Source organism: Pieris rapae, chromosome 16 (assembly GCF_905147795.1).
Source record: "Pieris rapae chromosome 16, ilPieRapa1.1, whole genome shotgun sequence".
Lineage (NCBI taxonomy): Eukaryota > Metazoa > Arthropoda > Insecta > Lepidoptera > Pieridae > Pieris > Pieris rapae.
This window is the reverse complement of record NC_059524.1, coordinates 1,170,708-1,184,103: the sequence shown is the minus strand read 5'-3', so window position 1 is coordinate 1,184,103 and position 13,396 is coordinate 1,170,708. Positions and strand designations below refer to the sequence as shown.

At 31.7% G+C, this 13,396-nt stretch overlaps 1 protein-coding gene across 1 annotated transcript; it reads left to right on the top strand.

Moving 5' to 3' along the window:
• Positions 1-482: 482 nt before the first annotated feature.
• On the top strand, positions 483-3,702 carry LOC111002973 (elongation of very long chain fatty acids protein-like). Its single transcript, XM_045631786.1, has 5 exons — positions 483-648; positions 1,313-1,503; positions 1,829-1,903; positions 2,253-2,552; positions 3,474-3,702. The coding sequence occupies exons 1-5, from the start codon at positions 591-593 to the stop codon at positions 3,663-3,665; spliced, it is 816 nt and encodes a 271-aa protein (XP_045487742.1). The 5' UTR covers positions 483-590; the 3' UTR covers positions 3,666-3,702.
• The last annotated feature ends 9,694 nt before the right edge of the window (positions 3,703-13,396 follow it).

Sequence of the window (13,396 nt, the reverse complement as noted above, 5' to 3'; positions counted from 1 at the left end):
ATCTTAAGTAATAAAGAATAATAAAATAAATTAAAAACAAAGAATTGTCCTTTATCAGCAGGAGGCATGGCGAAAAAGGACACACACAAAAAAAAGGGCACATCGTGTTATGAAATTATACAAAAATACAAGTATATATCTATGTAAACTATAATGTAGTATAGTAAATTATAACTTATCGTAAAATTAATTCGCCAAAGTAATGAAACAAAATTAACAATATGTACAATATTTATCTCTTCATATTCTTTTTAGATATCATAAGCCTAAGTCAGTCTCTATGCATATCTAAAATAGTTTTTCGTCTCATTTCGTCACATCAGATAATACCATTCCTTAAGGAATAAAAATCATAATAATTTAATTAATGAAGTGGGTGTAAATCGACCGTTAGAAGTTTTTTGTTTGCGTAAATTAAATCAACATTACATCTAAAAATTTAAATAAATTGTGTTATGGTAATTTATATATAATTGCAAAGCTAATTTTGCCATTGCAAACTAGAACGTCGAAGCTACCGAATGCATTATTTGTTAGTTTCACTAAGACGATATTTTTATGTGTAAAGTGTGAATAACAGTAAGTGGAAAATGGATATTCTTAACATAACGAAATCGAATACTTCAGAATGGCAGCCAGATCAAAAAAGTGAGTACCAATTAATTATTGAAGTTATATTTCTTTTGGCGCGATGGAAAAAATGATGAGAGTGAATTTTTACGATGCTCGCGCACACCAACACCTTAAATTGACATCGTATAGTTAGGTCTAGGTGGCATGGATATCGATAACTATGTTCAAGTTGTATATTCTAGTATTTTTATATTTAGAACACGTGTTTCGTAACAGTACAATTAAACAGTGTGAATAAATAAATATTATTTCGGTGTTTTTAAATCACATACGACGGTGATAGTATTTACTAATAATTTATTTATTTAAATAAAATCTTTTTGATTAATTTTAATATTTATCGTTAATCATTACTGCCTTTTAGTTCTTTTTTCCATATGCCAAGGAAGTATAACTTCTAACGCGTGTACATAAGTAGACACAGTCTTTTTTTATTTGTTGCAACATCCCTTGGTTGACTTGAGGTTATTTGTGGTGGTTTCGTGATCATTTTTGTAATAGGCAAGTGGATGATCAGCCTGTACCTGACACACCATGAGTATGAGGCTTGCCCGTTTCAGGATATTTTTATTTTATCATGCGAGTGTGTTAAATTCCCACATAGATGCAGGTCTAAGTCAAAGCTCGCCGGAGGTCCAACTTTTGAAAGGTTATATATTATAATATATATTTGTTCCAGGTGTAGATATCAACGAATGGTTCCTGATGGGATCGCCAGCACCAGTTTTATTAATTATGGCGACTTACTGGCTGTTCGTGATTAAAGTAGGGCCATCTGTTATGAGTAAACGTTCGCCATTAACTCTAAGAAATATCATGGCTGCATATAATTTTGTACAAATAATACTAGCAACAGCCATATTCTCCAAGGTTGGTATATAACAATAAAAATAATAAAAATCGTGTGTGTACACGGGGTCGAAGTTTTACTTCTCTGCCGTACCGTGTTAAAAATCTTTTAAAAAATCTACGTTTGTAGAAAACACGATAGTAACAATAAAAAAATGGTATTTAATACATCGAAAGTTTTATTGTAACGCATTATCTAGGTAAATAAAGTTTATTTAAATATCGCAAAAAAACAAATGTTGACTATAGCTAACTTCAGTGTGTCAGTGTTTTGTAACTTTAGCCATGGCGTTTGTTTTCTAATTGTATTATTGAAGTTGATTGAATTAAAAACATTATATTTTAGGGTGCTTATTTTATGTGGAATAATGGATTCATACAAACTGAATGTATAATGGAAAATATTGAATTAAAATATTGTGTAAGTATATTCACACTTAATATATATATATTAATATTGTAGACTTATTGTATGTAAATTCTATAATATTATAAATATTAGTATACAAGGATTGAGAGTAAAAATGTGCCTTTAAAAAGTATGGAGTAAAAGTACTGGTAACTAATTAAATTTAACGTGTATTTGTGTAAGTTAACTATAATATTTAAGACGTAAATACTTAAAATTTGTTTACACAAGCATGTCATAGGAATTTTTGGAATCATATTTAATTTGAATTTACAACCAACACTTAATTAAAAACTCGCAGTTATATAGTCACGTTATATAGCCCATTGACATTCCGAGTAATTTCATATTGAATTTGCAGGTTATGACCGGCGTCTATTTGTACTTTATAACAAAAATCACCGAGCTATTGGACACAGTATTTTTCATACTTCGTAAGAAGTACAACCAAGCGAGCTTCCTTCATATATATCATCACTCGATTACTGTCATAAGCACATGGATCGCCTTAAAATACGAGCCCAATTTCAACTCGACACTGTTCGTGGGAACTCTGAATTCGTTTGTACATATTATAATGTACACCTATTATGCGTTGTCTGCCTACCCACAATTGACTAAATATCTGTGGTGGAAGAAGTATATAACGAAATTGCAACTGGTAATGAGTTTTTTTATTATTATAATTATTGTATTAAAATAATTTTTATACTATATATAATGTGGCAACACAGCTTTCAGTTAAGTACATTAGAGCTTTTCAAACTTTTTAATGGATTAAAAAATCTATAATATATTTAGTATAATTTGGTAGTATGAATTTAATTTTATACGCATAAAGCTACGGTAGATAGGAAGATAGGGATTCGCTTAGCTCCTTCTCTATGTTCCTTTAAATTTCTTCTGTACAAACATTACCTGTCCACGTCATATCCATAACTTGCGTACTAACTACTAACTGACTTGAGACTGATCTTGAATTAAATTATCATGATTCATGTGCACTTTTTACTTTTTCTTGTATCAGTTTAGTTTATTTTTTGTTCCGGTTTAGTTTTTTTTTCTTCTTATATGTAATTTTGCACTTCTTGCCTACCTTATGTAATGTAATACATTTCTTCTCTTTTACATTTAGTGGTTGCCTGGAAGAGATTGCTCGAAAGCGATAAGTCCGCCAGTTGCCCTCCTTTTCAGTTAATGATGTTTAATTTTTATATTGTAATATAACGAAGTGTTATAAATAAAATAAAATGAAAACATATCTGGCGGCGGAACATTATAATAATATTCTTAGGATTAAAACATCTACCAGAAACATAAAATTCATAAAAGGAACAATGATCCATAGTTGTTGTTAAATATTTAAGGATTCACTCTCAATTATGTAACATTAAGATTCAGGCATTGAATTATATAAATTAATGGATCAGTCGTTTACGTAAATGCAACTATAATAAGTCTCATTAATAGGTAAAAGGGTAACAAGCCAATTAATTCCCTATTGTAATTCATGGAGGTCAGATGTCAACTTGAAGGAATTTTTCATGATTAAGTTTTGTTAAAATATACATTTTTTTTTCAGGTACAATTCGCCGTGATGATAGTTCACTTATTAATAGAATATAATGTTACGAAATGCAAGCCGTCCTACATTATTCTGTCGATAATACTGTTTAATTTAGTATTTTTCTTGTATCTATTTAGTAATTTCTATTCGAAAACATATAAAGAAGCTAATGAAGGAGCCAAAGGGAAGACAAAACATGTAGATTAAGCATAGATTGTAATAAAGTTTTAAAGTTTTCACACACCATAAATTGTATTTTTTAACTTAAACCTTCTAGCGATCGTCTTGCGGCTGTGGACAAATGAATTGATCAAAATGATCGCCATATCTAAGATTTAAAAAATCATGAGGTAAAGATATTTACTGTATCTTTCCTCCGTGTACGGTGCAATCAAAACAATATGTTAGGTTAATGTTTATTAGTAATTATAACAATCAAATATTTTACAATTTACAATTTCTAAACCTACATACAGCCAAGATTTGTTAAAAGACATCAAAATAACAAATCACTCACTCACTACTACTTAGTAGTTACATATTGGAACTTTAGATGGCAATTCTGTCGCAAATCGTCTAGTGTAGTAAACGCAGATTTTTTTATTTATTTACATTATCATTAGCACGTATACACAGTGTGTAAATAGTGTGAATATAGATATACAAATACCTGGAGTGATCATATACTGGTACTATATATGTATTGGGGCCTTTAATTTAAGCCTTAGTAATAGTTAATTTACAAAGAAATTTCACTTCAGACGTGTTCTTTGTACGCACGCACTTTTTTTAAAACAGAATTGGACATATATAGGGTATGTCCAGTTCTTTTAAAGGATTTATAAGAGAGATGTGGCCGATAGGGGGGCACGTCTGTCCAGGAAATACCTGTTTTACCGCCGCTTAATTGAACCATTATTATACTGACTAGGGAATTAGGAAGGCAACGAGTCACTCCTTTACTGTTTATTTTAGAAACGATAATCATAGAAATAAATAAATACCTCTACTTAAAATCTAATCCTGAGAGAGATTCAATGAAAAATTGCTGAACTTTTAAAACAAACAGACCTACCTCAATCCATTTTTGACCATCAGAGATAGACATCTTAATCGAAATATTGATAAAAGTGTGCCAATAACCAATTGACGGATTGTAATCGCCATCTGTCGATACAAGCTATCCATGGTAGGATCTTTGTTTAAAAATGACAGTTCAACTGTGCCAATCTTAAGTTTAACTTACACCAGTTTTTAAAATAATTAAAAATCTATTTGACATGTTTTAAACATACACGTATATTGTAATATTATTTGTACGGTTTTATTTACTTTATTTGGTTTATATTGATTATCAAATATGAGTGTAAAGAGCGGAGATTGCATTCTATCCGTCGCCGGAATGGATTGTCTTCGTAGGTGGTTATTGGGATGCAGATTGCTTTCAATCTGAGATTGAATATTAATTATTGGGTTCCGGCGTTAAGAGATACCTCGCTCGCTACAATGGTTAAACGGTTAACATGGCATATACGGAGTTCCTGAGTTCATGAGTGATCAGCTGCCGCTTCCGGAAACTTGACTGAGGTGGAGACCTCACAGACCAGTTCCAGCTTTGTAATTTAATACAAATAAAGAGCGTAGCGTATCTCTCTCCTTCTGTTTTCTTCCATCTATGTATGGCATACTCATTCTGTAAGATGTTTTGATATTTAAATGAGTACCGAGAGTTTTTTACCGCCGGCTTTTTCTCTCGGCTTCTTTGCCGATAAACATAAATAAAATATTTTATTTAAACTTGTTTTGAGTGTATAAATACCTGAAAAATGTTAATAGAAAGGAGGAAAATGCTACCTAAAAGGTATCTGAAAATAACATTACACTATCCCATGTACATAAAAAGGCTTGCCTATAAATTAAAGTATGTCATTTTGATTTTTCAGAACAATGATATGAAATACATTAGAAAATGACTGTACCTCAACATTATCTCGCCATAGACGTTGTTTGCTCTGGTTGTGCAAAAAAGGCACAATCTGCCCATCTCATATGTATTGTATACTACACCAGAGGTTATGAGCGTAACAGTTATGCGTTTGCGGCCTCAGCCTCTACAACTTGGCCTTGTAGGAATCGTCCGAAATCTAATTCAGATTGTCAAAAAATCTATATAAATAGTGATAAGTCTAAGCTACCGCTTCAATCACACACGTATACATAATATATTATATATATGTATATATATAAATATAACTGAACTAATGGTAGGTTATATAAAGCGAGTTTAATTGATTAAATCGTTCAATTTTTGTCATAGATGGAAGTCTGATTTGAATACTTCAATATTTATTTTTCTAAGGCTATTTTGCAATTTAAAATTTTATTAAGTGGCGTAATTTTTCGTTTTTTAGATAGAAATTAAATAGAAAAAAAAATGACTGAGAATGCAGATGTTTGATCTAATATTTATCGTTGATGGACGTCTGAGACTAGTTCAATATTTATATAATTCTTATGAACTTATGCAATTTAAATTAGGAATTTAGTGAATTATTCCTGTTTTGATTAATTTCTTAATTATAAATACTTAGGAACTATTTACTCCTTTGAATTCATGAAATCTTTTTGTGTTACCGACATACACCGACACACATAGCCTATATGGTTTCCTTACATATATTTTTTTGTTAACGTCGCGACCCATTGTAATAAATTTCTCTACTCCCCATATATATCCCATTTGATGTGCGATATATGATAGCTGTGGCTTTATTATTATTATTTTCACGCACGCGGTATTTAATTAGGGCTAAAGGATTCCACAAAAATGCTCGTACTTCATATAAACCTGTTCAGTTTTTTTATTCATGTAGATCGACTTGCTTATAATCGCCGCATCAAAATCCGTTGCGTAGTTTCAAAGATTTAAGCATACAAAGGGACATAGGGACAGAGAAAGCGACTTTGCTTTATACTATCTATTGATAGTCAGTCGTTCTAAACATTGAAAAGTATTTAAAATAAAATTAAGTACAGAGAAAAATTCACAGAACAACCTAAAAAGATTTCATTCCGGAAAACCGAACAGTCTCTGGGATAGCATAGAAAAATGTTCCATGTTGGTATGTACTAAACAGGTAGGCTCAGTAAATCCTCATTAAGGAGAAACGAAGTTCGCGGGGGCAGCTAGTAATTTTATAAAAAGATAAAAATGCCTTAGGCTGAAACAGCTTAGATTATGGGTATTGTGTGGCACTGTAAAGAAGACGAATCTTTTCCATCACTAAACGACAGAGTGGTACTTCCCCAGTAAAGCCTGCCAATTGAGTTAAAAGCGTCACAAGCGACACTCCCACTAAAAAAGAGATTTACTGATTGCACTGATGAAACAGTGTTGCCAGATGGTCTCGGCGATATACCCCTAGAATTATTTGATTTCGTTCTAGAAATCCCCTAGCCCTTACCAGTTGTGAAAGATCCTCCTCCACCCATCATCATTTTTAGGACACATGTGACCGAAATCTAGGTCACCATGAGAACAACCTGAAAGCCAATGCGACACTTGGTATAGAATATTTTTAGTAAAAAAAGATAATGGATCAAAAACCCTCAAATAAAAAAAAATCTTGTGTGTATTTTAATGTTAATATAGAATTTGTATTTCATCTAAATCACATCCTTCTCTGACAGCTCAAACGAACATACAATTAGTAAGGTTAAACACACGGATTCTCTTCTTACCGTGTGTTTGTACTGCAATTTAGTTCTAAAATCAGGAACATAATATAAAAAAGCAAAAAACTCAACTTGGCGTGTTTTTGAAATATCCCCACCAAAACTCCCAAATATTTTTTTCCCCTATTCTGCCCCGAACACGGTTGAGAAATCCCTAAATCTAGGGGGAAGTACGCTGATTCGGCAACACTTTATTGAAATAACCTTTGGCACGGGTTAATTTTTTTAACTAAGCAAATATAATGTATGATAGAGATAAATATAGAATGCTCATTAAACATTCAAATGATCACTTACTTAGTTGATAGTAATGGGTTTATTCATTAGCAGAGCAAACTTGTTTCAATATTTACTTAAACAAACGCTAGCCCTATAGCTGAGATGAAAAAATTAATAATAAAATTAATACAAAATTAAAATATTTATTAACAGATATTTCGTCTTATAGTAACAATGGCTTGATAAAGTTTAAGACTCTTTTACGTATGTTGTCTTATGTGTTAGTATTTTTATGTTACAGGAGGCAGACGAGCAGGAGGCTGATTATTTTAAAAATAATTATTAAAATAATACAAAATTAAAATATTTATTAACAGACATTTCGTCTTATAGTAACAATGGCTTGATAAAGTTTAAGACTCTTTTACTTATGTTGTCTTATGTGTTAGTATTTTTATGTTACAGGAGGCAGACGAGCAGGAGGCTGATTATTTTAAAAATAATTATTAAAATAATACAAAATTAAAATATTTATTAACAGACATTTCGTCTTATAGTAACAATGGCTTGATAAAGTTTAAGACTCTTTTACTTATGTTGTCTTATGTGTTAGTATTTTTATGTTACAGGAGGCAGACGAGCAGGAGGCTCACCTGATGTTAAGTGACACCGCCGCCAATGCACACTCGCACTGCCTAACGGGACTCCTTTTAATAATATTCGTATTTATTAGTAATTAGTATTATGTTATTTGTTTTGAATAAATAAGTCAACTATGACTTCAGTGATTAAAATTCATAAAAATATCAAATAATCACCAGTATAATCTAAAATTGAAAGTGTATTATGTTTTATTATTATTTTTAATATGTTGTAACATTTTTGTTTACAATAATTTATACACTAAATGATATAACAGAGTCAAATATCATCTCAACTCTATCCACAAGAATACTGAAATTTAATTCACAATCGGATATTATCACTATCTCTGCTTGTTATTTATTTAAAGCTCGTAAGGATGAAGTAAACAATATTTTAAAATTTATAACTAGATCTTAGTAAAAGACCGGACCGGATTATTCCGTCCTAATTTGTCAAAAAATTACACGACGTGTGACCTTGTTGTATCCTGTTTTCGACTGGAAACTTTCCCGAGGCATGGAAAGTTGCTCGGGTGAAAAGTCTGATGTCATACTTATATCTATACTCGGCTTGGTAGAAGTCAGATACATTTGAATAATATGAAGATTATTTATGTTCTAACAAGGGTGAAACATTCGGCCTATAGGTACGAGGTTGGATTGTTAGTAAAAGAAAACACAAAAATTAAATCAACATGCCTTCCAACATTATCCTCTTCTTACATGAAGAACTGATATTTTGAAAACGAAACAAGAACTAGATCTCATAAACTGCCCCTCAGACTATTATACGTACAGACCATTGTACTTCATGATTGCACACAAAGCTTTATCAATATTTTTTATTAGACTCTATTAGTAAATTAAGCAGTTGTACATTTGTACAGCTGCTTCAGCATGCTGCAACATGCATTTTTGTCAAAAAAGAAATAAACATAATATAGTCCAAAATCGAACAGCAATTGTTCTACGTGCAAAATTATTTATATTTACATACGAAATTGCTTTTTTATCCACTTTTTTAAACAAACGAAAGACTTAAAATACTATATCTCAAACTACTGGTACGACAGTTGTCAAGTTTATACGCGTGTGTTTTGAAGGTTAGTGCTAACAAAAACTCATCACATTTATTTAAAGTAGTAGCGCCATCTATGTGTCAGCTTGCGAACTTGTCAGCCTACTTAATAGTTCCTCGTACAAGAAAGGAAAAAACATCGTCCGGTTGTTTTCAAGGTACGATTTTACCGATTTCAGGTACGGCAACCGCTCAGGCTAAAGAAAAATATTAAATTCACAAACAATACATTTGTTTATGTTTAGAAGTGCATTTCCTTTCAGAAAACATCTTCAGGGAATTGTTGATGTGAAATATCTATAGCCGCACGTAAAACCGATTCCTGGCGTGGTGACGCATGCCGTGGCGCCACGCTATATGATATTAATTCTAAATGCAGTAGTAAATTTCAAATTAAAAATATTTAATGAAAATAATGTTTATTCAACAAACAGTCATCGTTATCTGGAATAAAAATCGTAATATTTTATTTTATCAAATTATGACATATTTACCTGGTTCCTATCACAGTCTGTTCTTTTCTGCATATTACTTTTACAAAATAATGTCGATGTTTCACATCTACCAGGCGTCCCGTGACGGCTCACATTTTATTTTGACATTTCGCTTGTTCAATAGTAATCGTTATATTTCAGCCAAATTATAAACCATGAGGAATTATAAATCTAAACGTTCCTCAGGACACATTATTAGTGGATCAAACAAATCCATTTTGAATCTTATCGTATGAAACAAAATGATACTTTATTCGTATAATAATAATGATTCGATACTTTATTGTAGTTTGTATAAAAATAAAACTCATCGTAATATTGATTGGCCAAAAGATTTGAGAATACATTGCATCAACAATTCTCTATTGTTCACACGTCATTGGCCCAATTTGAGACATTTACATCGAATTACTTTGACACCAATGTCATTACCCCTTACAGGGCAAGGTCGTCGATATTTGTTTATTTTGTGCAGAATGGATATATACCAAATGTTTTATTTAACAATAAATAAAATATTTTGATTTTGTATATGTGTCGATCCTAAGATATTGAACGAATATTTATTTATTTTTATTTTACATAGAACAGGGTTCAAACACACATAAATTTATTTGTAGCTGGTTCCTTGGTTTATAAAAAGAAAAAGGTAGTCATGCGTGTAAGTTAATTTGTAGTTATTTAGTACGTGTGGAACGACTACTAAGTTCGAGCGATTTCCCTACTTCCCTCTCCGAAATTTTTCTTTGTTTTCTTTTGGATGCCTTTTAAACATGAGTTACCCACGGGTCGTTCTGCGTTATACATTCGGTATTATTTAAAGATCTTGTAAAAAATATTACAAATGTAGTTTTAAATAAAAACAATATATAACACAAAATTATATTGCATGTAGTCTCCAGTAGAGACGAATTTAATTATCAAAAGCAAAGGTTATACTTAATATAATTTTTCCACCCATATTTTCTGCCACCGTCCCCGTTTTGATCCCGTCAATCCATTGCTCTGTTGCTCGGTCCTTATTCCTTTTGGACCAGTCCATTCGGTTACTATTTTTGATCATCTGTATAACGGGCTACGTGCCTTGCCCATCTGCATTTAAGTAATGTTGCTCAGTAATTATTTTTGTTTTCCTGCTAATACATTCATATTTATGTTTGTCGCGTATTACGAGAATACGTACGCATACGGCGCGAAAGTATTTTGGATTTTGTTTTGTTTTTGAAATGTGTTCCATATATGACCACGAATCCTAATTTAATTATATTAACCGTAAACAATTAATATAGCAGCGTTGGCCAAGTGGCTTGAGCGTGCGACTCCCGAGGTCGTTGGTTCGATACCCGGCCGTGCATAAATGGTCTGTTTATTCTAAATACGCATTTAACATTCGCTCGAACCACCTTGCCCAAAAAAGGGCCCAAAAAATTTACCGCATGTGTCAGGCACAAAAGGCTGATCACCTATTTGTCTAATAGATAGACAAATGATCATGGAACAGCTACAGAAATTTGAAGTCCAGACCTAAAAAGGTGTGTTGTTGGTGCACCTAGTCCCACTGTTTCTTCTTAAACCCTTAATACATTACTCTGTGCGCGGATGTACTATATCTTATTAACAGATATTTCGTCTTGTATCAACAACAACTGTTTGATGTTTACAGAATTACGTGAAATAAATATTGATTTTGCTTAGTATTAGTATGTTTAGAAGGATGTCATCGTACCGTGTGTTACAAGGGAATTTTGGTAAACAGCGGATATTGCCACTTCATTGATTTCATGTTTGGATTTCGAATGCATTGGACAAGTTGTTTCAAGGTGTTTAAGCAAATTATGCTGAATTGTTCACAACAGCTTGATCAGCCTGCAATCTATTTATTCATTTGTCTCTTGCTATCAAATTGGTCGTGAAAACATAGTGAAAACTGATTTAGTAAGAAATGGGTAAATTCAATTGAGGTTAAATCTAAGAAAGCAAGATGTGTACACTGAAGTATTTCCGAACCAATTCGAATTAGGGTCCTTCAAGAAAAGAGCGTACCAATTCTTAAAAGGCCGGCAACGCACTCGCGAGCCCTCTGGCATTGATAGTGTCCATGGGCGGCGGTATCACTTAACATCAGGTGAGCCTCCAGCCCGTTTGCAAAACGTTCCCTTGTTCTATAAAAAAATCATAGCTGGATAATTATGATGTCATCAAAAACATATCTTTAAAAAAAACAAGATCCATGTAATGTAGTCAGATTAATTATTCACTTAAGGGACCTTCTGTCTTATGTAAACGTATTTTATGTTTTAAATATTTATTTATTTACATAAGAAGGCTGTCAACACTTAAGATGAGAGACCGCGTCGAGTTCTTTTTTTTTCGTATTGGTTAGTAAGAGATTACGAAAAAAAGTGTCGGGCCACACTTGTCAAATCAGTTAATCATTATGTAAAATTGCTGCCTCTCATTCTCTTTAAACACTGTTTATGTAACAGAGCAATATCAATGACAAGCTTAAACATACTCAATAAATTCAAAATCATTTATTAATTTAGATAACACAATGTACACTTATGAACGTCAATAAGGAATTACATATTCAATGCGTCTAATTTTACAATATTTTACTTTATTTTTTTAAATCAGTAGTCAGTAGCGTAGAACGGATGAGAAGACGGCAATAAACTCTCTGAACTGTTTCGAGAAAAGAATGGTAGGTTGTGTCGTTATTTTGATGGACTTGGCTGGACCTAGAAAACTACGGAACGCATATCATCAGTCTTCTGACTATGAGCAGAAGAGTTGTAGGAGTATTTGCGTGTGGAGATATTCTTCATTGGGAATACCTACCATAATAATATTAGCTCAGTCATGTCCTGCTGCTGAGCTCCAGCATACGGTAACAAATAATGAGCTAATTTTATTCATATAAGGTCTACTTCTCAAAAGTAGATACAAATTGTTTATTAGTAAAATACTATAACCTAAAAACTTTCCAAATATATCCTTTTGTAATTGAGAAATTATCTTAACATGTAATTTTCGATCATCACCGTTAATTAAAAATTTGGTTGTGCGTCAATGATTCGTTCTGTTTACACAATTAAAATATATTTACACGTAAAAGAAAAATCGATCAAAACAGGTATATAAAAATAAAAATAATAATATATATATAAAGACGAAGAAGATTTGTGCGGATTTTTATAATTAAGTATACCGAGTAACAATAAATATAAGAGGGAACAATATGAAATAATAAATACATAACATTAAAATGATCTATTAAAAATATTGTAGTTTATGTCATTTATTTTTTAAAATTTATAACAAATACACTTAAAATGTTTACTGTTTTATATTGCAATATTAATCACAAGACAATATTTAATGAAATTAGTATGACATCGTGGAATAAGCGTGGCCCCATAGCTCAAATATAAAATAGTAACTCACAAGATTTTTTTTTAAATTTTTTTTAATTCAGGGGTCAGGCCATCTAAAATGGCCTTGTGCAGGAGACTTAGCACGACATTCAGACGATAGATTGAATTGACGAATACCCGGCCCAATACCAGACAATTATACAGAAAAACCCTGGTCGGGCGAAATCAGAGCAGTAAGCAAGAAGCTTGTATTATAATATTTTTGTTGGTGGACGTCTATACTCAAGAAGAGGTTTCAAAATATACACTAAAGACCAAACGAAATACTTAACTTCATATTTTACATTTATTTATATTTTTAGTACTGAACTTTAATATTATATACATTAAA